General features: G+C 38.7%; 1 protein-coding gene across 2 annotated transcripts in view; it reads right to left on the bottom strand.

Moving 5' to 3' along the window:
- Positions 1–20461, bottom strand: part of LOC137273631 (neuronal calcium sensor 1) — a 95460-nt gene extending 74999 nt beyond the window's left edge. Inside the window, exon 1 of one of the 2 annotated variants that reach the window (XR_010956144.1) lies at positions 20049–20390. Coding sequence is in view for 1 of the 2 variants with exons in the window: in XM_067806398.1 (XP_067662499.1) it covers positions 20049–20112 (64 nt within the window). In the remaining variant the exon portion in view is untranslated. Of the gene's footprint in view, positions 1–20048 lie in introns of both variants that reach the window. The other variant, XM_067806398.1, reaches the window with a different exon arrangement.
- Positions 20462–23680: the final 3219 nt, after the last annotated feature.

The raw sequence follows: 23680 nt of genomic DNA, 5'->3' as shown, positions 1-23680 counted from the left end.
GTAATCTGGAGTCAGTAATGCAGAATACTGCAGTCTCTGGACCTAGTTAGGATACTTGTTGGTCTCACCCTAGTGTAATTAATCTTATTGAGGACCACTGGAATGAATTAAATGGTTACAAATAGTCTGGTGTTATTTTCTGAGTGGTGTTGATTATATCTACAGAATGAAGTGGAAATATGGCAAAAAATATCACAGTTTACATGCATTGATCTTCTTTATGCCTACTGGTAAACAATCACCTTGCAGTATTAGAATGGTGAAACATCATTCAACACTATTAATTTGGCCAAGACCCCTAGAGATAAAAAAAATGACCAGAAGACATTTGTTATGACAAAGACATTATAATCCCAGTTTTATTATTAGTTATTTTATGAATATCCTGATTCCACCATATCACCACAGGTTCCTTTCCAAAGTGGTGTCAGTACTTCCATCTCTCCAATCAGCAACTTAGCACAAAGTGTTTCTTGCACATGGCTGCTATTTGACTGGACAGCCGTTTTAAGCATCATACCAGGCTCAAAAAAAGTATTACAGCTGATGGGTCCAATTTTTCATTTATAATTGATTGGAAACTTAACACACTAAAAAAGCAAGATGCCAATCCTTGAAGACCAGTAGTTTGGGAACATAGCACTACACACAATATCTATCATGGAATGAATGTTACATGGACAAAGAACGAGTTGTGAAAATGAGCCTTCATCATGATATGGATATCAGACATTGGCAACCCATTTCAAACCCATCTAAGTCTGGGTACAAAAGGATTGTTTTATATGACATACCATACTATGGTGACACAAGAAAAGTATTAACCAAGGCAATAGGATAACAGCAATCTTTAATACCATGTAACCCAGCATTCACCATATTTCACCACAAATATCCCCAAATGCATCACCTTTCCCAAAGACTTCGATCATTTCTTCAATATCATTACATCAAATGATGCAGAAATATGCATCTACTACTTTGCAGAAAGGTGTAGGTTGGACACAGAGAAATACAGTATTGAAAAGCTTGAAAACAAAATATGAAGCACCTGTTAATACATCAAATCTTGCAATAACTGTCAGATCTGATGTACTGACAGGTGCTTCATATCATTATTGTGTCCTACACCATGTCATAACATTTCAGCACCATTCCTGTAAGTACCCATGGAATAGATTATTGGACGTGTCGTGGACTCTCATTTTAGCAAGACAAGGTCAAATACTGTAATATAAGCAATCATCAGATAGAACAGATCCTTCAATGTTTACATCAATCATCATGTCTGTCTTCAGGTTCACAGCTTCTGGCATCAGCCTTTCCATTTATATTCATCTGTCCATAATGGATTTCCTTGATCAATACGATCATTATACAGAAGTCTCTATATGCAAGCATGTCAGGGTTTCAAATCCGATTCTCATGTTTGCCACAATGTTTCATTCTGAATTAATCATCCATCACCTCATCCAACTCTACGTTACACACTAATGTATGAGCATCTCTAAATAATGACACCATCAGTTACGACAAGGCCATCCATTCCAGAAAAACAGATGTTGCCAGTGAGTGAGGTAGTGAGGTTTACCCTGCTTTTAGCAACATTCCAGCAATTCGCAGCTATGGGACACTAGAAATGGACTTCACACATTGTACCCACGTGGTGAATTGAACCCAGATGATCAGTATGACATGCAGTCACTTTAAGCTCTAGGCTGCCCTACCACACCTCACCAATATGATAGGAGTGAGTGAGTGAGTGAGTTTAGTTTTACGCCGCTTTTAGCAATATTCCAGCAATATCACGGCAGGGGACACCAGAAAATGTGCTTCACACATTGCAGTTCCTATCTGCTGATGGAGATGGATGTAACTGCTGTTGTAAAATATCTGAAGTCATCCAATACAGACATGGTGAAAACTTGAGAGGAAGATGCATCTTCCTTTCCTGCTGTTAACAAGAGACACCCTGCAGATGATTCCAGCCGCCACTAAGGATAATGAATAATAATGTTTGTTGTATGACCCAGTGGTGTGCAATATTCCAGCAATATAACACTGGTCAGTATATAATCAAGACAATCCAGGAATTGCCAGAATGAGCATCGATATATGCAATGTGGATCAAATAAGATACATCTTCCACGTCAGCAAGCCTAACCACCTAATTCATTAAGTTGCATCTTACAACAAGCATGACTAACTCTAACCAGGATCTTCCTGGGTAAATACAACACATAACATGATACAATGATTTACCTTCAGTCCTGTATTTGAAGGTCTTCTCGACTCGTACTGTTAATTTTCAGGGGTTCTGGACTACAAGATGGGAGTCCCAGAGACTTAAATATTATTATTAATACAATGTCATAATATTGTTGTAATTCAGTTACTGTTATTGTATTGCGTATCATGATAATCAGTAATTAAACTGTAAATGATACCATAACGGAGCTAGTAGCAGACTCAGTGATAACTTATTGTTACTTGATAAACATTTTTAAAACAGTACTTGGGACTCTTTCTGCATCCCTGTGGACACGCTAATCTATTTCACTGCGTCTGTTGTCAATTTTTATGCATTTAGGATGCAGGACTTTGCATCTGGTAAATCCCTGATTATGGTTGACACATCACTCAGCCAATACACTGAATATATAACCAGAGTTTCAACCGTTGCTACATCAATCAACATAAGATTGGAACAACAAATAGATTTGACATCAAGTTGAGTTTCTTTCATCATCCAAAACCATTCCTGTAACTGTCTCCTGTTTGAAAACAGTAATAACTAGGGGCTCAAACAATACAGCTCACCAGCTCCAGTGGCAAGCCATTATTGATGACTGACAGTGATGTCATCATGACAGATGACATCACAATGGTATGTAAAACATTGTAATGCCATGACATGGTGGCAGTAGTTCCTAGGAGATATCACTGCCTCTCACCCAGCAATATCTTCTCTGTAAACCATTTGATATGATAAAGCAACCATGTCTCATGAAGTCCTGATCAGAAGCACACAAGATATACTTTCTTACACATATCTGTGAATCTTAAAGCAGATCCAGCTATTTTTGTTAAGCATTTTGTTACCTTGGATAGTCTAGCATTCTCCACAATAACCTAGAGACTAAACAACAACAGGTAAACTTCTACCATCTCCTAAAGGTCTAGCCACCACGTAGATGGAGTATTGTTGAGTAAGGCATAAAACTAAACTCACTCACTCACTCCTAAAGGTCTTTTCCATTAACTGTAAAGATATGATGGGTGTGGTTTTCTGGGATTGCACAGGAATGCTGGTTTACACTACCTTCTGAAAAGTCACACTATCATGACCTTTGATAATGCTAATCTTTGAATGCAGCTACATGAACATTTCAAGGTGAAAGGAAAACTCACATGTGCACAAGTCTGTTGCTGTGAAGGCTTTAATGCATGAATGCCTTCAATCATATTAACCAGATATTGCACAAGTATATTTCTGAAAAGTTTCCAACAGGTACTTGAATAAATGGGACAGACGCTCTAAACTTTTCCATATCTCCTGCCAATTCTATTCTTGTCAGGAATAACAACCAAAGAATTCAAGAAAATATTTTAGCATGTTTGTTGATGATCAAACCGGACCTATTCCAATTGTTTTTCTTTAGAAATATGCTATGAGGATTTGGGCAGAAAAATGAATATTACTTTAATTTCCAGATCATAAAATCACCATTCAAACAAGACACATTCCCTGAATTAAACAACATTGTTAACATTTCATTCTGGAGTACAGACTCTGTGGTCTGTGTTACAAATCTGCAACTTTTTTAAGAAAGACTTTTCTAAACATGTGGGCATCAGAAGATATACAGGAGCATCTAGGACAGACATGTCAAGTTGGTTAGTCAGGAGTTTAACATCCCTATAAAGGTGACAAGCGTTGTAATGTACAAATTCCATGGATTCCTTAGTAAAACGCCCTTCTAATATCCATTACACAGACACATTATATTCCACTCATCTGATTAATTCTTGAATAAAAATGCTCTGTAGAAATCATGTTATTACCGCAATTCCCACAGGGCATTTTCCCATTGATACCATTACTCCTTGAAAACATCTGAAGTTAAGGAAACCTTTGGACCTTCATTTATGCCAATATATCTCCGTCAAATATCAGGCTATTAAATCTACAGACTTTTAGGCGATGACTGTAGTCGGAATCGATTTCACTATTGACACTGAGGCATCAGATTGATCCCATATGGTGGCACTGCAGACAAACCGTTATAGTGCCAAAGTAATCACCCTCGGTGCTTTGCTCTTAACTATTGTAAACATAGACATGTATAGTGGTTAGGTCAATATCACTCTAGATGTCAACCCCTTCACATCCTGTACAACAGGATGGGACAATGGTGTGTGTTAGATTGTCATGCTTAACATACAGAATGTAGACTGCTTGATATGCTGGAAACATTATTTGAGAGGGTACACTGCAATTTTCATCAATGTCCATTGCCATTATTTGCTTCCAGAGAGCTGTGTCACTTGCATTTGTGGAGTTGTATAATCCCCATGGAGCTGAGACAGGTAACAGATTCTTGAGAGCTGTCTTACTTTCAGTTGTGAAATGGACTAGTATAATCACCATGGAGTTGAGAAATATAACACAGTAACGAGAGCTATCTGACTTTTAGTTGTGAAGCGGAGTTGTATACTCTTCATGGAGTTCAGAGAGACAACAGAGTTAAGTGAGCTACCTGACTTTTAATTGTGAAGTGGAGCTGTATACTCCCAATGGAGTTGAGAGAGACAACAGAGCAAAGTGAGCTGTCTGACAGTGATGTTGTAAACTCACCATGGAGTTGAAACACTGCAGCATAATGAAAGCCATTTGACATTCAACAGAGTAGTGGAGCTGCATGGTCCGAATAGAGTTGACATTTTCTGGTATGACTCTGCATTTTAGTAAGAAGCATGATCCTTTCCATGATCCTTTACGCCATATTCAAGTTGCATATATCGATGCTCACTGGGTTGTCTGGTCCAGATTATTTCCAGACCACCAGCATACAGCTGGGAATATTGCTGAGTGCAGTGGAAAACAACAAACAAACACTTAGGGTTCACCTGTTTCACCATCCTTTGACAATGTCTTCACATCTTTACTCCAAGACATACTGCATCAGAGTGTAACAATTTATATCAATGAAACAAACATCATGTCTGGCACAAGTGGCGCAGAGATGAGTGAACATATCAGCTTTGTCAGATCACTCGATGAAATATTCATGTTATTTGACAACATTAACAAAATATCCTCTATTTATTTTTAATCCCTGAACACCGTAACAGAGTAGAAATGTGTCCACAATACATAGGTCAGGATGCTGTTGTTCACAGCCATCTTACCACTAAGGTGGCCATAAATCCCACACCATAACATAGGCTAAAACTAGTCTCAGCACAAAGGTTGTTTTGTACAATGGCACCCTAGTGAATAACGGTAATAAATTTACTTGATTTCTATTTTACTGTTAGCTTGCACAAAAGATACGATGCACTTTACACAACAACAGAAAACCATGAACTGAAGCTTGTTTCCTTCTCATCGTAATCGAATGTTGCAAATGCTGAGGTCATTACCAAAAATAATAGCCTGTTAAGATACTACACATAATATATGAAGAAAGTATAACAGTAAATATATCCCAATTGTGTAGTAACAATGTTAAGAACCAGGTTGGTCAGGAGTTCATATCTACTGAAAACAGTGTTCCATAACAATCTATATATGGTACGATTGCTGTGCACACTGTCAAGAAAATGCTGTGAGATTGATGAATGTGGTGCAAAATTCCACTCACTCACTGACAGCATTATGTGCGCTCTCAGATTTCATGGAAAAACAAGAACTAATGTTAGTGCTGAATCATCATTTTTCTGACACAGATGAATAGTAATGAAACTGCGTGTACTAGGGTAAGGTTGGCGGTTTTACTGCTGGCCCCGTCATAGCATATAATTTCTCTCCACAAATGCAGTGGTGTGTTATTTATTTTTTCCATTCAGCCAATACATTGTTTAGTTTGTAAATTTTGTTTCTCAAATGAAAGGTTAAGTAATTAAAAAACAAGAAATGTTTTTCTTACAGTTATGTCCATGGTTGGCTATCTGTGTAGATTATACATATCAATAATCAGCAACTAAGCGTCTATTGATTATCAAAATGTATTGGAATATTTACATTGATCAAAAATGCCCTCTAGCCATACACCCACTCACAGGGGCTTGCATTGCTGAAAATGGGTCCAACAAGCCAAAACTGATATCCATATACACAAAAAGAAGGAAAGGGATGTACATGTAACTCGCACAAAGCTGTCAAACACCCTACTCTCGATTATGGGTGAATCATGGGTGAGAAATTTTGGAATATACAGCTGCAATTCTTATTGAAATAAAGCCAGATAAATTCTGTTTCGAACAAATCCAAAATTATCAAAATCAGTGCACTATGTACCTAGTAACTTCGCTTCATTTGTGCGCCAAAAATCTGCCTATGAAAATCGCCTATCGGAGAAGAAATACTACGTATTTCACTTAAAACACCTGAGCAGCGAAAAAAACGTAACCTTTCCATAATCGTTAGATATTCAGCTTTTGTTCTACAACCTCTCAAACAAATAGGGTATTCTCTAAAATGCAATACACAAATTTTTTGGGAAATTTGCGGTATCGTGTGATGAAGTGTGATCACCATGTTTGTACTTCATTAGGCTCCCACCTGTCCCCACCTCACCCACAAGCTCCTTAAGCCATACATTCAGTTCCACCAACTCCACCACAACCTCCTCATGCCTTACATCCACTGTCCCCACCTCACTCACAACCTCCTCATGCCTTACACCCACTGTCCCCACCTCACCCATAACCTCCTCATGCCTTACACCTACTGTCCCTACCTCATCCACAACCTCCTCATGCCTTACACCTACTGTCCCCACCTCACCCACAACCTCCTCATGCCTTACACCTACTGTCCCTACCTCATCCACAACCTCCTCATGCCTTACACCTACTGTCCCCACCTCACCCACAACCTCCTCATGCCTTACACCTACTGTCCCTACCTCATCCACAACCTCCTCATGCCTTACACCCACTGTCCCCACCTCACCCACAACCTCCTCATGCCTTACACCTACTGTCCCTACCTCATCCACAACCTCCTCATGCCTTACACCTACTGTCCCCACCTCACCCACAACCTCCTCATGCCTTACACCTACTGTCCCTACCTCATCCACAACCTCCTCATGCCTTACACCTACTGTCCCCACCTCACCCACAACTTCCTCATACCATACACCCACTGTTCTCAAGCCATACACTCAGTTCCCCCACCTCACCCAAAATCTGTTTATGCCATTTACTCTGTTCCCCCATCTCACTCACAAGCTACTCACAACATACATCCAGTCTCACCTTCATCTTCAAGCACAAGCTAATCACGTTATACACATGAACTGAGGCATACAAAAGACAAGCATATTTTCTACACAGCATAAAATTCAATCAACGAAAAAAGCCCCTCCTTGGTGTTATCCAGCAACTCAATCAGGATGCTCAATCAACCAAGATCAAATCCCTAGGGTAAAACTTCATTTACAGACTGTTTACAAATGACACTCTTCTCTAACACCAAGAAACGAAAAAGAAACAGTGAATAATACACATAATGACCTTCAATCCTCCATATACAGCTAGCCAGCCATAATTCCCCAGGGTGCCAGAGAAGGTAATTATAGCCAATATGAGATCTGCCCATGTGACTGCTCACAGCCCTTACTACCGACATCAATATTATTGTACATATATGACTGAGCCTTCAGTCCTACACAATTTGCATCAAAACACACCGACCAAAAACACCAGGCGCCATTTTCTACAGACTCAAAATAGCGAGTGTATGCATAATACAGAGCCCTTTATTTTGTCTGTTCATTGCTGCAGTAAACAATGTATATTATTACTGATATAGCACAACCAGAAAAACGCTCTAGATCTCTACTTTACGGAGAAAGAGTGATCCCAAACATGAAGCATGTTTGATCTGACCAGTTTCTAAATCTTATTGCATGCATTTTGGCTTTTGGACATGGTTAAATTTGTCAACGCCTATCAACACCTGAAAGAAACCTATCAAAATTTCCCACTTGAACACAGGACCAGCGTCCGCAGGCAATAATTAGTGACCCTGTTTGTGCTTCACTGGTCAAAAATAACATTTGCAGATTTACTTAACTATTAATACAAAATTCACTGGCCACCAGGACCACTGCAAATGTATCATTTAGTGGTCCTGATGAATTTTACTAGCCAGGGACCACATGACCAGTGTAAACTTTACACACTGCAGAGTGGTTCACAAAGTAACTTATCTACACTACCAGTATAGTGATGGCTGAGAGGGTTAGACTGCCAACCTTGAGTGCCAGCAATTAGAAAAATGACAGTACATGTTCACAAGCCAATAACCAAAAAGAGTACTAAAATTTGAACTAATCTTGTCCAAATTGATTCTAAACCAGGACTTCACTGGCCATTGTTTCAGCATAATAGACTGAATATATCAAGCATAATATGGGTTTAGTTAGTGAGTTTAATTCTACGACAATTTCAGCATTTTTCAAGCAATATCACAGTGGGGGGGGCATCAGAAATGGGCTTTATACTTTGTACCAATGAGGGGAATTAAACCTGGGTCTTTGGCATGATGAGCGCACGCTTTAACCACTGGACTACCCACTCCATACGGTTTAAGTAAAAGAAATGACACAAATCTTTTGTGTGTTTGAGTGGTTTCTTCATTAAATACAACCATAAAATATGATACAGAATGACCATGATTATTACAAACAAGTTCTACAGACATCAATAAAAAGCATTTCAAAAACATCTGAAATCATGGTAACACTGCAGCTTGGTAAAATAAAACTAACATCAAAGGATTAAATATGAACAGATAGCATTTAAACAAATAGAACCACATAGTTCATGTTGAATGATCATGAAGTTTCTTAGTAGGGGTGAAATGGTATACAGACGTATTTGTTGAACTGTAAGCATTTTCTTACTGTGGTAAGAGCACACTGTTTCACCCCTATTTGTCCTTGAAAGATGTACAAGACATTTCTTCAAGCAAACACATCACTGAACATAGGTCATTGGTCATAAATGCTATCAACCAGAAAACTGAAATGTGATGAAGACCACTATTTCAAATTGTAAATACTGAGCATACAGTTCTTCAGTCTCCCATTTTTTTTCAAGAGGTTATACTCATGAGGTAATAACATAATAATGAAGCCTATGACTTTATGGATAACAACATCTTGTTTATAGCACACGGCAGTTCGGATGCAGATTTTGATATTACCTACGCAAAACATGTGTTTCATTGTTAACTCACAAACTTATAGAATCCTGATCAAACAATTCCCATGGGGTAGTATGTTACAACATATCCTTATCATACCAGTGGTAGCCTAGTGGTTAGTCTCGACACACACTCATGGGTAGTATGTTACAACATATCCTTATCATACCAGTGGTAGCCTAGTGGTTAGTCTCGACACACACTCATGGGTAGTATGTTACAACATATCCTTATCATACCAGTGGTAGCCTAGTGGTTAGTCTCGACACACACTCATGGGTAGTATGTTACAACATATCCTTATCATACCAGTGGTAGCCTAGTGGTTAGTCTCGACACACACTCATGTCATGACTCCACGTAACATCACTGCTACAACTGCATTGGCTAATTTGCATATCACATGACCTGGCTTTTCTCTTGTTTGTAAACAAATGCACATGTACGTAAGTAAGAAGATAGTGGCCAGACAAGAGCAATTTCGGTGCAGTCTTCATGATGTTTTATACTGTTACTTAAACAATCTGGTACAACTTCAACACTAAGGTTTATGACAATACATATCTATATATCAAAGGGGCTAGATTATTCTCTCCATAAGGCTTTGATGACAGCACATGGAGCCATACAACCTATGTCAACAAGGATCACCGCACAAATCAAAATAGTGTTGCATGTTTTAAGATATTTTCTCTGAAAAACTAAATCATTCTATCAATGATGCTAAATTTGATATGTAAGCTCATAAAAAATACAAGCATTAAGAAATATGGACAATATATTGAATAAACTATGTAAAATGAGACATATGGTCACATCTCTCTGACTTATGGCAGAAGTACTATGCTGGTCGCTTGGAACTGTGGGTAGGAGAGTGGTGATGACAGTCATATAATGCAATGCTTTCGGTAAATACAACACTGAAAGTGTCAGTCAATACCATCAGATTCAAAATGGATACTGGATGAATACCACTGTTTAAAATTACAAACATACTCTTCTTCATGTTCCTTGACAGTAGTGACCTATTGAGATTCATTAATAATTAAGGCAATGTTCTCTAAATACTGAGGGAGTTGTAATTAGCGCCAGGGGGACTTGGAGGGTGGTCCCTGATGACCAGTGTAAGCTGCTACCAGTACTGTCACTCCCGGTCACAGGGGGATAATATACCTTAGGGGCTGTACAAGCAGCTTTGGCTGGAACCGTCATCCTTCAGGTCAGTTTGGACAGATCCCTGCAACATGATGCTCCATGGCTGTCTAGTTTCATTTCTTGCCTTGCTCCTTGTTTTGTCTGGGTATTTTCACTTTGCTATAACTTATGTTGTCTCCTTTTGGATTTATGGTGCTGTGTTTATGCTGTTTTTCAGTCATGACCCAATTTATAGATATTTGTTCTTGAATTCTCTCATGAGATTATATACGCACAAAATGTCAAAAATAGCACAGGTGTTCAGTCATAAATATTAGATAGTTAAAGAAGAAAAGTAAGGTGTTTTCTCCAACATTGTCTAGGAAGATGAAGTGGAACGAAGAAAACGGCATTCTTTTTTTATTTAACTCTCTGTGATATATGCATATATTAACACCACACTTAGCAATATTCCACATATATGACTATAGCCCGTAAATAATCAAGTCTGGACCTGACAATCCAGTGATAAACATCATGAACTTAGATACATACTTCTACACATTTGAGATACCATGAAATGAGTCAAGGAAGTCAGCGAGTCTGACAAGCCAAACTAAGCATATGTCTTTGTGGATTACTACATCTTGTTTCAAGCTTATGTCAACATTTCAATATAGATTTCTGCAGTTTGTCAAGCTAAAAATGTGCTTTATTACTGACTAACAAACTTCTTGAATCCTTATCAAACAATTCTTATCAGGTATTCCATTATGATATATTCATACCATAACAGTGACTGGTGCAATGGTGCCCTTGTGGTTATAGGTGCTGGCTCATCGTGCCAAAGGTCTAGATTTGATTCCCAAACAGGGTGTCAAATGTGAAAACATTAAACTCCACACCACTGTGAAATAGAACAATAATGCTGGAGGCAATAAAACTATAAAAAATATACAAGTTTTAGTTCCCATTCATATGAACACATCTGACACGGCCATTGGTGTCAGAGAATGGGTACCTATTGGGAGAAGTCATGTGACTGTTAACCTAGTGCCTCATAGGCAACCTTGGTTATCCAGGGTAATAATATTTCAATACTGTGTTAGCGCTTTGAGCATGTGCTTTGTACATGGAAATGGCATGTTATAAATTCACAATATTTATTATTATTTGGTGTATTTCAGCTAAAACATTAACACACATGAGCTGTCTCATGCTAAGAATTTATTTTCCTCACATTCAGTCTCTGAAATTAAAAAATTTTCATAAAAAAAACAAGCACCAATAATCAAATGAAAAGAAGGCGGATGAGATAATACATTCTTGGGTTATGTAGGGCCATATCATTACAGCAAGGGCTGGGTGGATTGGAATAGTATGGATGAGGGACCACGACACAGACAATAACAAGATCTTACATGGTCTGTATTGATTGTCTGCCTCAACTGACCCAGTTCCAAACTTCAATAACTGGGCCAAGTCTGATAATCACCTGACTTTCAAAACTGATGCCTGGTTATGGCTGGGTTACATGCCTAGTTATCCATCCCTGTCAAAGACTCCTGCCATCTTGTCATCTTCTATTGTAGCTGAGTTTTAACCTTCCTCAGAAGTACTGATCTGCTTACATTTAATTACATAGTTTCAAATTTGTGTCATACCATAGAGACACATGATACAAAAGGTATCAAGCTCTCTAGAGCTTAATGTCATTGATCAACAGTTCTGTAAACCATGGAGATCTAGGTCAGAGTAGATCACCAGCTCTGTACCACTTGAGTTGTCACCACACATGTTCTTAAAGACACTCATTCTTATATTGGACAAATCGATGATCAGGACATGGCTAAGGCAAAAATATTTTTCTTAAATGGCAATAAAAAATTGTTACACTCACAAAGAAAAGTGACGCACCGATGCCTGAGAAACACCTTTCTCAGCCTTAGATGTAATGGTGGTACAATAACCCAGTGGTTTAGTGATCAAACTTCAGTTCCCCACACAGACAGAATCTGTTAAGTACATTTCTAGCAACCTGTCATGATGATGCTGGCATATTTTTTAGATTTGCCTAAAACCACTTACTAACTTAGATGGTATCTTAGCAACAACTACATTGGGCATGTTTCACAGGATGTTTTCTTTCTATTCTAATTATGTATATACACTGCAGTCAACAATATTCCATGCTTATCATGTCATGCTGTAAATAAACAGACAAATCTGATGGCTTTTCCAAAGAGCAACAAATCATGTCAAGTGAACACATTTTTTTAAGCAATAAACCAAACCTTATCATCTATTTTAATTCAGTTACTTCTAAAAGAAAGTACTTTTTGTTTAACCCTGGGCAACAGGCTGAAGAAACCCTGAAAAAAATTTACAATTTACATTTGTCAGTATGGTATGCTGTCCACAGAAGGTCCATGTCAGTTAAGACTAGTTTTCCTGACACCCTTATCACCAGAAAACATACACATGCCCAGTCTGTATCTACACTTGTCAGTTAATGAATAAACTGTTTACCTGGCTACCTTTTGTTTCTATGTATATATCAGAAATAACTGACAAAGAACACCACAAACAGCTCACTGATGATTAAATTGGTAGCCAACTTAAAATTACAAAGAATTTTGGCATATTTACAAAGGTCCAACACACCTACATACACAAGAACAGTTCTCAACAACAGGAAATGAAAAAGAAATTATGAGAATGAAAGAATGGAATTTGGAACTATATGAGCATCAGAAGTGCTTCCTATTGAAGTTATTCTCAATCACCAAAGGATTCTGGAAAGACTGAAGATTTCCAATCTGTATATGAAAGAAACGTGATTAATTCTCTGATCAATATCCACTCTGCGCAATTCCATCACTTGAGGCCAGAAAAGCAAAATTAGGTGAACTTCATCATGTCCAGAAGATTTCAAGCAATAATCCAAGAAACAAGAATACTAACTTAATAGTAACTGATTGAGTTTAGTTTTACGCCACTTCCAGCAATATCCCGATGTGGGACACTAGAAATGGACTTCACACTTTGTACCCATGTGGGGATTTGACCACAAGTATTTGGAGTGACAAACGAACACTTTAACCAACAGGCTACCCAACCACTATAGGTGTAGTGAAAACATAATACAGAAAAACAAGTTGACAGGAATTGCCAATTGTCCAATTCATTTCGCAGAAAAGATGAATTTGAAGAAGAATCAAACTGTCAAGAATTAAAAATTGAGAATATTCTATCTGTCACAAAGCTTTATTCCATCATTGCCATTGTTGACCTTTGACTGTAACTGATATGAAAGTGGACAAGTGATTGTCACATATAACTTACATTTAGACCAATCCCAAGAAACATACCACTTTGCAATTTTACAACAGAGCTCCATTATTAGAGTGCTTCTTGAAAATGTTACATGATTATTGTAAATATTTGTATATATCTCAAGCACTTGACTCAAAGTTGTCCTGTCCATCTGACAGCCATACAGTAACATTCCCTTGCATGTTGTAGTATGGAAAATATTACATAACTGAATTTTACAAGAGAATGTAACATAAATGAAACATGCTGTTTGTAGACACAGTGAATTACACCACATTTTCATCTGAGACTCTGAACAAAGTGGTCCCAACAGGTATAGTGGGAGAAAAGTCATTATCCAAAAGATGGAATTTAGTTAAATTTATGTTTCATACAAAATCAGAGATACTTTAACAAAGTATTTTATGCAATAAAAATGAAGTCACTAAAACCTATTTCTCTGCATCTGTAACCAGGGTTAATAAGGAATGTTAAAGCATTCTCTCAACATGCTACAGACTTGCATTGGATTCCCCACTTAGGAACAATGTGTGGAGCTCATTTCTGGTCCTGTGATAATGTTGAAATATTGCTAAAAGCAAGAAAAACACTTCCTCCTGTAATCAGTGAAATATAAGTTATGTCAACAAAGCTCTGAGATTAGGTACTAGTTGTATATAACCCTCAAAAGAATTCAAAGAACCCCCAGTTTTTTTTGTCATGTCACTACTGACGAGACAATTAAAGTATATGTTCCCAAATACTGGTAGTAAACATTAGGGAAATCACAAATGGTTAAACACTGTGTGACACTCTTTATTAACATTAGTCTTGTATGAAACCAATAATATTTTAAGTAAACTGAACAAACACATTATGATGAACACATCAAGATATTTTGCTCCGGAAACAAAGTCTGCCTCAATTGTCAGATTACGTTCAAAATGTTTCCGTGGAAGCCAAGAAAAATAAAAATGACAAACAAACTGTAAATAACAAAAGGCACCATTTTAAGGTTTTGTTTGATATATCTTGCAAAATTTTATTGAAAGATATTGGTCTTTTTAGTTATGCTCCAGAAACAAAATAATCACAGATGGATGAACGGATGGACAAATAGAATAACAGATGAGGCACTGACAATAAACTACTGCATTACATGCCAGGGAAATAAAAAGCTACATACTGGCTGCCTGTAATTAATTACTTCCAGACCAGATAATCCAATGATTGATGTTGTGAGCGATGACTCAAGTCTCATGGTATTCAATGACATGCAATCAAGCAAATCACCAAGGCCATTACAACAAGGTTAGGTTGCTGGAAACTGATTCTAACCTGGAATGCCTATGGGTACATAGGCAAGCACAAGTAACAGCAGACCTGTGTCCTGAACCTTCCTTCACAACAACAGACAGTTAAGGTTCTCAAACAAGTGATCTGTGATGTGTCAAGGCAAGTTTAGAAACTTTAAAACCTAAGTGAAGACTATTTCATCATTTTGCCAGGCTGGCCCAGTTGGTTTAAGTTGAGCCAAAGGATTCTCATACAAGAACACGTAGGAAAATTGCTGCACTTACTTTTCTTACTCTCTATCCCTTTGCAACTTAGGCTTTGACATAAATTAAAACCAACTTGCATTTTGAACACAAGTCCTTAGAAAAAATCAAACTCTCAAAGTCAAATTGATAACAACATCCCTTTTCTATGTCAAAAGCTAATTACAGTTCAAAGTAAAGTTGCATTGTGCAGTCAGAAGTGGTTGTAAAGTCAGGAGTGGTTCTGCAATGCACTCAGAAGTAGCTGTTTAGTCAGAAGTCAAAACTACATGTGGAGAGCAATCAGAAGTTACAAAGTGTCAAAGTAATCATAATGGTATAAAGAAGTGAGAAGTAATCAAGCACATCAGTCAGTAGCACCTAAGCAGAGCAGTTAGAAGTAATCATATTGGTATGAAGCATACAGAAGTAAGCAGGCAGAGCAGTTAGAAGTAATCATATTGGTATGAAGCATACAGAAGTAACCAGGCAGAGCAGTTAGAAGTAATCATATTGGTATGAAGCATACAGAAGTAACCAGGCAGAGCAGTTAGAAGTAATCATATTGGTATAAAGCATACAGAAGTAACCAGGCAGAGCAGTTAGAAGTAATCATATTGGTATAGAGCATACAGAAGTAACCAGGCAGAGCAGTTAGAAGTAATCATATTGGTATGAAGCATACAGAAGTAACCGGGCAGAGCAGTCAGAAGTAATCATATTGGTATGAAGCATACAGAAGTAACCAGGCAGAGCAGTTAGAAGTAATCATATTGGTATAAAGCATACAGAAGTAACCAGGCAGAGCAGTTAGAAGTAATCATATTGGTATAGAGCATACAGAAGTAACCAGGCAGAGCAGTCAGAAGTAATCATATTGGTATGAAGCATACAGAAGAAACCAGGCAGAGCAGTCAGAAGTAATCATATTGGTATGAAGCATACAGAAGTAACCAGGCAGAGCAGTTAGAAGTAATCATATTGGTATAAAGCATACAGAAGTAACCAGGCAGAGCAGTTAGAAGTAATCATATTGGTATAGAGCATACAGAAGTAACCAGGCAGAGCAGTCAGAAGTAATCATATTGGTATGAAGCATACAGAAGAAACCAGGCAGAGCAGTCAGAAGTAATCATATTGGTATGAAGCATACAGAAGTAACCAGGCAGAGCAGTTAGAAGTAATCATATTGGTATAAAGCATACAGAAGTAACCAGGCAGAGCAGTTAGAAGTAATCATATTGGTATAGAGCATACAGAAGTAACCAGGCAGAGCAGTTAGAAGTAATCATATTGGTATGAACCATACAGAAGTAACCAGGCAGAGCAGTCAGAAGTAATCATATTGGTATGAAGCATACAAAGCATACAGAAGTAACCAGGCAGAGCAGTTAGAAGTAATCATATTGGTATAGAGCATACAGAAGTAACCAGGCAGAGCAGTCAGAAGTAATCATATTGGTATAAAGCATACAGAAGTAACCAGGCAGAGCAGTCAGAAGTAATCATATTGGTATGAAGCATACAGAAGTAACCAGGCAGAGCAGTCAGAAGTAATCATATTGGTATGAAGCATACAGAAGTAACCAGGCAGAGCAGTTAGAAGTAATCATATTGGTATAGAGCATACAGAAGTAACCAGGCAGAGCAGTCAGAAGTAATCATATTGGTATGAAGCATACAGAAGTAACCAGGCAGAGCAGTCAGAAGTAATCATATTGGTATGAAGCATACAGAAGTAACCAGGCAGAGCAGTTAGAAGTAATCATATTGGTATGAAGCATACAGAAGTAACCAGGCAGAGCAGTTAGAAGTAATCATATTGGTATAAAGCATACAGAAGTAACCAGGCAGAGCAGTTAGAAGTAATCATATTGGTATGAAGCATACAGAAGTAACCAGGCAGAGCAGTTAGAAGTAATCATATTGGTATGAAGCATACAAAGCATACAGAAGTAACCAGGCAGAGCAGTTAGAAGTAATCATATTGGTATAGAGCATACAGAAGTAACCAGGCAGAGCAGTCAGAAGTAATCATATTGGTATAAAGCATACAGAAGTAACCAGGCAGAGCAGTCAGAAGTAATCATATTGGTATGAAGCATACAGAAGTAACCAGGCAGAGCAGTCAGAAGTAATCATATTGGTATGAAGCATACAGAAGTAACCAGGCAGAGCAGTTAGAAGTAATCATATTGGTATAGAGCATACAGAAGTAACCAGGCAGAGCAGTCAGAAGTAATCATATTGGTATAGAGCATACAGAAGTAACCAGGCAGAGCAGTCAGAAGTAATCATATTGGTATAAAGCATACAGAAGTAACCAGGCAGAGCAGTTAGAAGTAATCATATTGGTATGAAGCATACAGAAGTAACCAGGCAGAGCAGTTAGAAGTAATCATATTGGTATGAAGCATACAGAAGTAACCAGGCAGAGCAGTTAGAAGTAATCATATTGGTATAGAGCATACAGAAGTAACCAGGCAGAGCAGTCAGAAGTAATCATATTGGTATGAACCATACAGAAGTAACCAGGCAGAGCAGTTAGAAGTAATCATATTGGTATAAAGCATACAAAGCATACAGAAGTAACCAGGCAGAGCAGTTAGAAGTAATCATATTGGTATAGAGCATACAGAAGTAACCAGGCAGAGCAGTCAGAAGTAATCATATTGGTATGAAGCATACAGAAGTAACCAGGCAGAGCAGTCAGAAGTAATCATATTGGTATGAAGCATACAGAAGTAACCAGGCAGAGCAGTTAGAAGTAATCATGTTGGTATAGAGCATACAGAAGTAACCAGGCAGAGCAGTCAGAAGTAATCATATTGGTATAAAGCATACAGAAGTAACCAGGCAGAGCAGTCAGAAGTAATCATATTGGTATGAAGCATACAGAAGTAACCAGGCAGAGCAGTTAGAAGTAATCATATTGGTATGAAGCATACAGAAGTAACCAGGCAGAGCAGTTAGAAGTAATCATATTGGTATAGAGCATACAGAAGTAACCAGGCAGAGCAGTCAGAAGTAATCATATTGGTATGAAGCATACAGAAGTAACCAGGCAGAGCAGTTAGAAGTAATCATATTGGTATAGAGCATACAGAAGTAACCAGGCAGAGCAGTTAGAAGTAATCATATCGGTATGAAGCATACAGAAGTAACCAGGCAGAGCAGTTAGAAGTAATCATATTGGTATGAAGCATACAGAAGTAACCGGGCAGAGCAGTTAGAAGTAATCAAGCAGAGCAGACGAGGTAATCATAGTGATTTAAAGCAGTCCGTAGTAACCAGGCAGAGCGATCAGAAGTAATCATAGTGGTGTAAAGCAGTCAGAAGTAATTGTTCAGAACAGTCAGAAGAATTCTTGGTGGTATAAAGAAGTCAGATGTAATCATAGTGTTATAGAGCAGTAAGAAGTAAGCATAGTGGCGTAGTGCAGTCAGAAGTAATGAAGCACAGCATTCAGGCATTGATGTGTAGTGTAGTCTCAGTATTTGTGTTGGGTATACAGCAGTGTTGTACAAGGTTGTCAGATGCAACCTCAACCTGGTCTTTTATCCCATTCTATCCCCATTATGGGAGTGTCAAGCTAACATGACATTGGACAGACATCTTGTAGATGAGATACACCTTCATCAGTCTAAAACCAGAGGTCCTAAGATCAGGTCATTCTGACACCATGACTCGCTTTCACTCTGAATGTAAGGCTTATAGTTATAGATTCAGATTATGGAAACAATGTTCACATCATATTTTCCATATTTTAATATTCAACATATCCATGATATGTAACAATGCGTTCCAGTTACCTCAAGCATCCCATATTACATCTGAATATTACTGTGTTGGAATAGACAGCAGTAATTACACTGTATGATTTAGTTCCTGCATTGAATTTACCGATTCACAGCAATAACCATCTGCGCTGAACATGCAAGACATAGCCACCACAGATCCCCAACCTACAATCAGTCATTGCCTGGGAATCCGGAACTGTATAATGTTCCTAGTCGCTGAATATATCGTCTAACTTTAAAATGCATGGGTTGGTAGATTTCGGCGCTTATCAATTCACCTAGGCACCGGTTACCTCGTAGGCAGATACGGCGTATTCTTGGCACCGAGAGAGAACATTTTAACAGTCCAGTCGCAAGATAAATACCGACCGCGTGTTGAAATCAATACAACTGCACGCCATAGGCATACGATATTGGAAATAAAGCGAATTTCTGAAAAACCAACCCGACCTTTCAAACCACGCTCGGTCTTTTCTTCAAAATTGGTTTTAAACATGTTGATGTCATGGCGTTATATATAGAACCCCGCCAGCAAGCAGAACGGTAAACATTAATAGGGACGGGGCTTTGAGCATGTTGGTCTAGGTTTTCTAAAGTCTTAGAGACTTTCGGGTCTGCGAAACACCAAACAGTATCATAAACCTCTTGGAGTCGGTACTGATCACCAGATCAGAGCGTCTCAACGCTACCCTTGGCTAATTATCCGACGACTTCCTATAGTATTGATAGACGAAGCAAGTTGGGCGAACACACAGCGCCCTTGTCGGTCAGAGAAAGAAATCGTTGGAAAATCCTGCTCAATTTTGCATTTGTACTCACAATAGGTTGTCCGTTTGAGCTCCTCAATCTCCTCTGGCTTTAGCTTGCTGTTTTTCTTGCCCATGATGTTCGTAAGTCCATCATAGCTGCCTGTCCGTGAACGAGAACACAACAAGTAGCCTCGCAAACACAGTATCACACTGACAACCCAACTTGGCTGTAACTCAATCTGTTCCTCTCGTCTGAAGCCCGCGATCTGCTTATGTGTTTCCACTGCTGGTCGCAAACTTCCACGAATTCTCTCACACTCCGCTTCTTGAGGGTATAGTATTCATTCCAGCCTTGGCTCGTCGCCCTCAATTCTCCTACGGTCCGACGCGTCCTTACTTTGCCATTCTAAGATTCACGCCAGTGATCAAAACACTAGCAGACGACACTTCTGTCACGTGATTTGGCAGACTCTCGTGGCACGTGCAGCAAAAGGGCTATGACGAATTAATGTATCTGCTTCTTTGCTTTTCAGGGAGAGTCAAGCTGTTTATCATGGCTCTTCCGCTGGTTATGCATGGCAATTAAGATCTATTTGTACTCGTAATAGACGTGATTTAATTTCATTCATAATTCAATGCAATGGTCCATGAAAGTGAAATATTCACACTGACTGAAGTCGTTGAATCTAGTGAGTGGTTCATTTGACAGGGTTTTGGTCTCCCTTAATGTCATGTATGCTTTTTTACATAACGTTCCATTTCCAATTCCGGAGTAACTCCCCATGACGTTGTTGGCGTAGGCAATACTCCAAGCATTATATTTCATTCACTACATAAAGTTAAAGAGAATCAGTGTTCTTATGTTGAGATTGCACCTACCAGCTGTTACCTTTTATTCACGTATTTGGTAGTTAAGGGAAATTCACGGATCGATAGGACAAAGGGAAATAACTTCTCACAAACTAAAAGCATTTTACCAACGTTAGTTTAGGCTGACATTTAGTTCCCCTCAAACTTATCTTATTTGAATATATTTAAAGTTCACGTACACTTTTTAAGAACCCTGAAACGCAAGCATCTCTACCTCCGTTATAGTGGACCACCATTTAGTGTCAGAAAAATGTTGTTGTTTTTTATCTCAATATATACATATGTCCAAATAAAATCAAATAAAATCTGAAAGGAATCCCGAATTTTAGAACAGACACAGTCTAAACGTGCCTAATCATTTTAGATTTGTGTTGAGTTCGTTTTAACGTATTTCTGGGAGATCGTTTCTAAATCAATAAACCACATTGTTTTGCATTCTGTCGAGCGGTTTTGCAGTGCAAAACTGTAAATGAAGCAGGTTAAATATACTAGGTACATGTAGGTTCAGAGTATCCCCTTTTGAGGCTCTTTTTTAATATTAAGGGGCCTTGTTGGGTGAACAACTATTGTTTTACACCGCTTTGGGCAATATAGACAGTATCACGACAGGGGACACCAGAATGGCTTCACACCTTGTATGCATGCGGGGAATCGAACCTGGTCTTCAGCGTGACTAGCGAATGTTTCAACCACCCGGCCTCAGCTAGTTGAGGACATGGGTTCAATTTAATGAACTCTATGACATAAAAAGACTATTACAAACGCGTCGAAAACAAAACATGAATAGGGGGGGGGGGGGGTGATGTGTTGTTATTTATTCCTAATTTTCTATGGTAGTGACATATTCTTGGGTGCTTGGGTCCTTAAGTGACCTTTGACAATGCCGTAGGTCAATGACATGATCAGTTAGAAAAGAAAGCTACTGCATATGAAAATCAATAGTGTATAGCGAAATTATAATAGCTCTAAAGCAGAGTGTGGTTTTAACTGAAAAAAATAGAGCTATTTCATTATGTACCTCTGATTTTCAAACACATTACGCACATAACGTGATTATACACCTCTGAATGACTTTTATTAACCAATCACAATCCAGTATTTACTGAGGACATGATGTGTGAAGCCCATTTTCTGGTGTCCCCCGCCGTGATATTGCTGGAACATTGCTAAAAAGCGGCGTAAAACTAAACTCACTCACTCACTCACGTAATAAACTGCCTGTGTACATCATTTTAAGCTTTTTGCTACAATTTTCTTCTAAAATTGCAACAGCTGAGAGATGAAACTATCAAAGTACTTTTCTAAACCAGAAAACAAGTGTCTCGAAATTGCTAGGTAGAAATACAGCGAAAGGAATGTGTGAAATGTACAGGAATCATACTGAGAGCACCTGTCGTACGGCATGACACAATCTGTCTGTGAAAGAGAATGTAAATATGACCGAATTTGTTTTGTACATGTCTCCATAATAATAGCTGCCATGCCTACGACAACTTTCAATGATTCACACATTCGGCATGGCAGGCTTGTATACATTGCTTGTTGTTTCACGTCGCACTCAGGAATATTAAAACAATATTCAAGCTATGTGGCGGATGTCTGTAAATAATCTAGTCTGGATCAGATAGTCCAGTGATCAACATCATGAGCATCGATCTATGTAATTGGAATACTATGACATGTGTCAACCAAATCAGCGAGCCTGACCACTCAATGCCGTTAGTTGCCTTTTACAAGCATGGGTTGCTGAAAACCAATTCTAACCCGTATCTTTACGGGTGGCTCTAAAGTATTATCTTCAATTTGGGTGTAAAGGAAGTTTTAGTTGTTCTCAAACTTGTAAATTTAGCTTTTGTTTGTTTGTTGTTTAGCACGCGATCTGTAATATTTCTGCTCTATGACGGTGGTCTGTAAACAATCAGGACCAGACAATCCCGTGACTGACAACGCTGTTTGGACCCGAAGACCAACCAATTCACCATGACTAAGCACCCGATCCCCTTTTAACCTCAGAGATGGAGGTGTAGCCGGTTTGTGTTTTCACCTTCAGTTTCACACCCACACGAGTGAGTGAGTTTGGATTTCAGCCGCTTATAGCACTATTCCAACAATATCACAGCGGGGAAAAACCAGAGATGGACTTCATACATTGTACCCATGTGGTAATTGATCCTGGGTCTTTGCTTTCACTATCAGGCTACCCCACTGTCCCCAACGTTTAAAAGGTCAAGCCAATCTATTAAATATTGCATCTAACACGTTCCCTGAGGAAGTTTTAGGGGCGGTTGGTTAACCTAGAAGTTAAAGCGTTCTCTCATCACGCCTAATACCCTGGTTCGATTCCCCACATGGGTACAGTTTGTGAAGCCCATCTCTGGTGTCCCTCCCTATTACTAAAAACGGCGTGCAGCCATACCCAGTCAATGCAGCTTGAATGTTGAATGTCGAACTGCGGCAACAAACATCATTCACTCATACGAACTACAGCACCTGGTAAACACTCGGACAACAATTACTGGTTATGTGAGACCAATAATCTTTCTGTAGCGCAAACCAATTTTCCAATGGTTCTTGCAATGTCCGTAATCGTTGATTATATCCATATATGATATTCGTTATGCCCTGGACAGACACAGTCCCAAGGCCAGTGCGTGTCATTAGTTTTCTCACGGCACGTGGCGAAGTTGCGATGTGTTCCTGTATATTTCGGTCATATTATCAGATATATCACTGTGCATTTATATCCCAGGAGACAAGGGGCGCCTAATTACCCTCCTAAGCAGTGGCCGGGGGAGTGGGAGATTAGGGGGAAGGGAGCAATTAAACACGGGG

The sequence above is a fragment of the Haliotis asinina genome, chromosome 2, assembly GCF_037392515.1.
Source record: "Haliotis asinina isolate JCU_RB_2024 chromosome 2, JCU_Hal_asi_v2, whole genome shotgun sequence".
Classification (NCBI taxonomy): domain Eukaryota; kingdom Metazoa; phylum Mollusca; class Gastropoda; order Lepetellida; family Haliotidae; genus Haliotis; species Haliotis asinina.
This window is presented reverse-complemented; position numbering and strand designations above follow the sequence as displayed.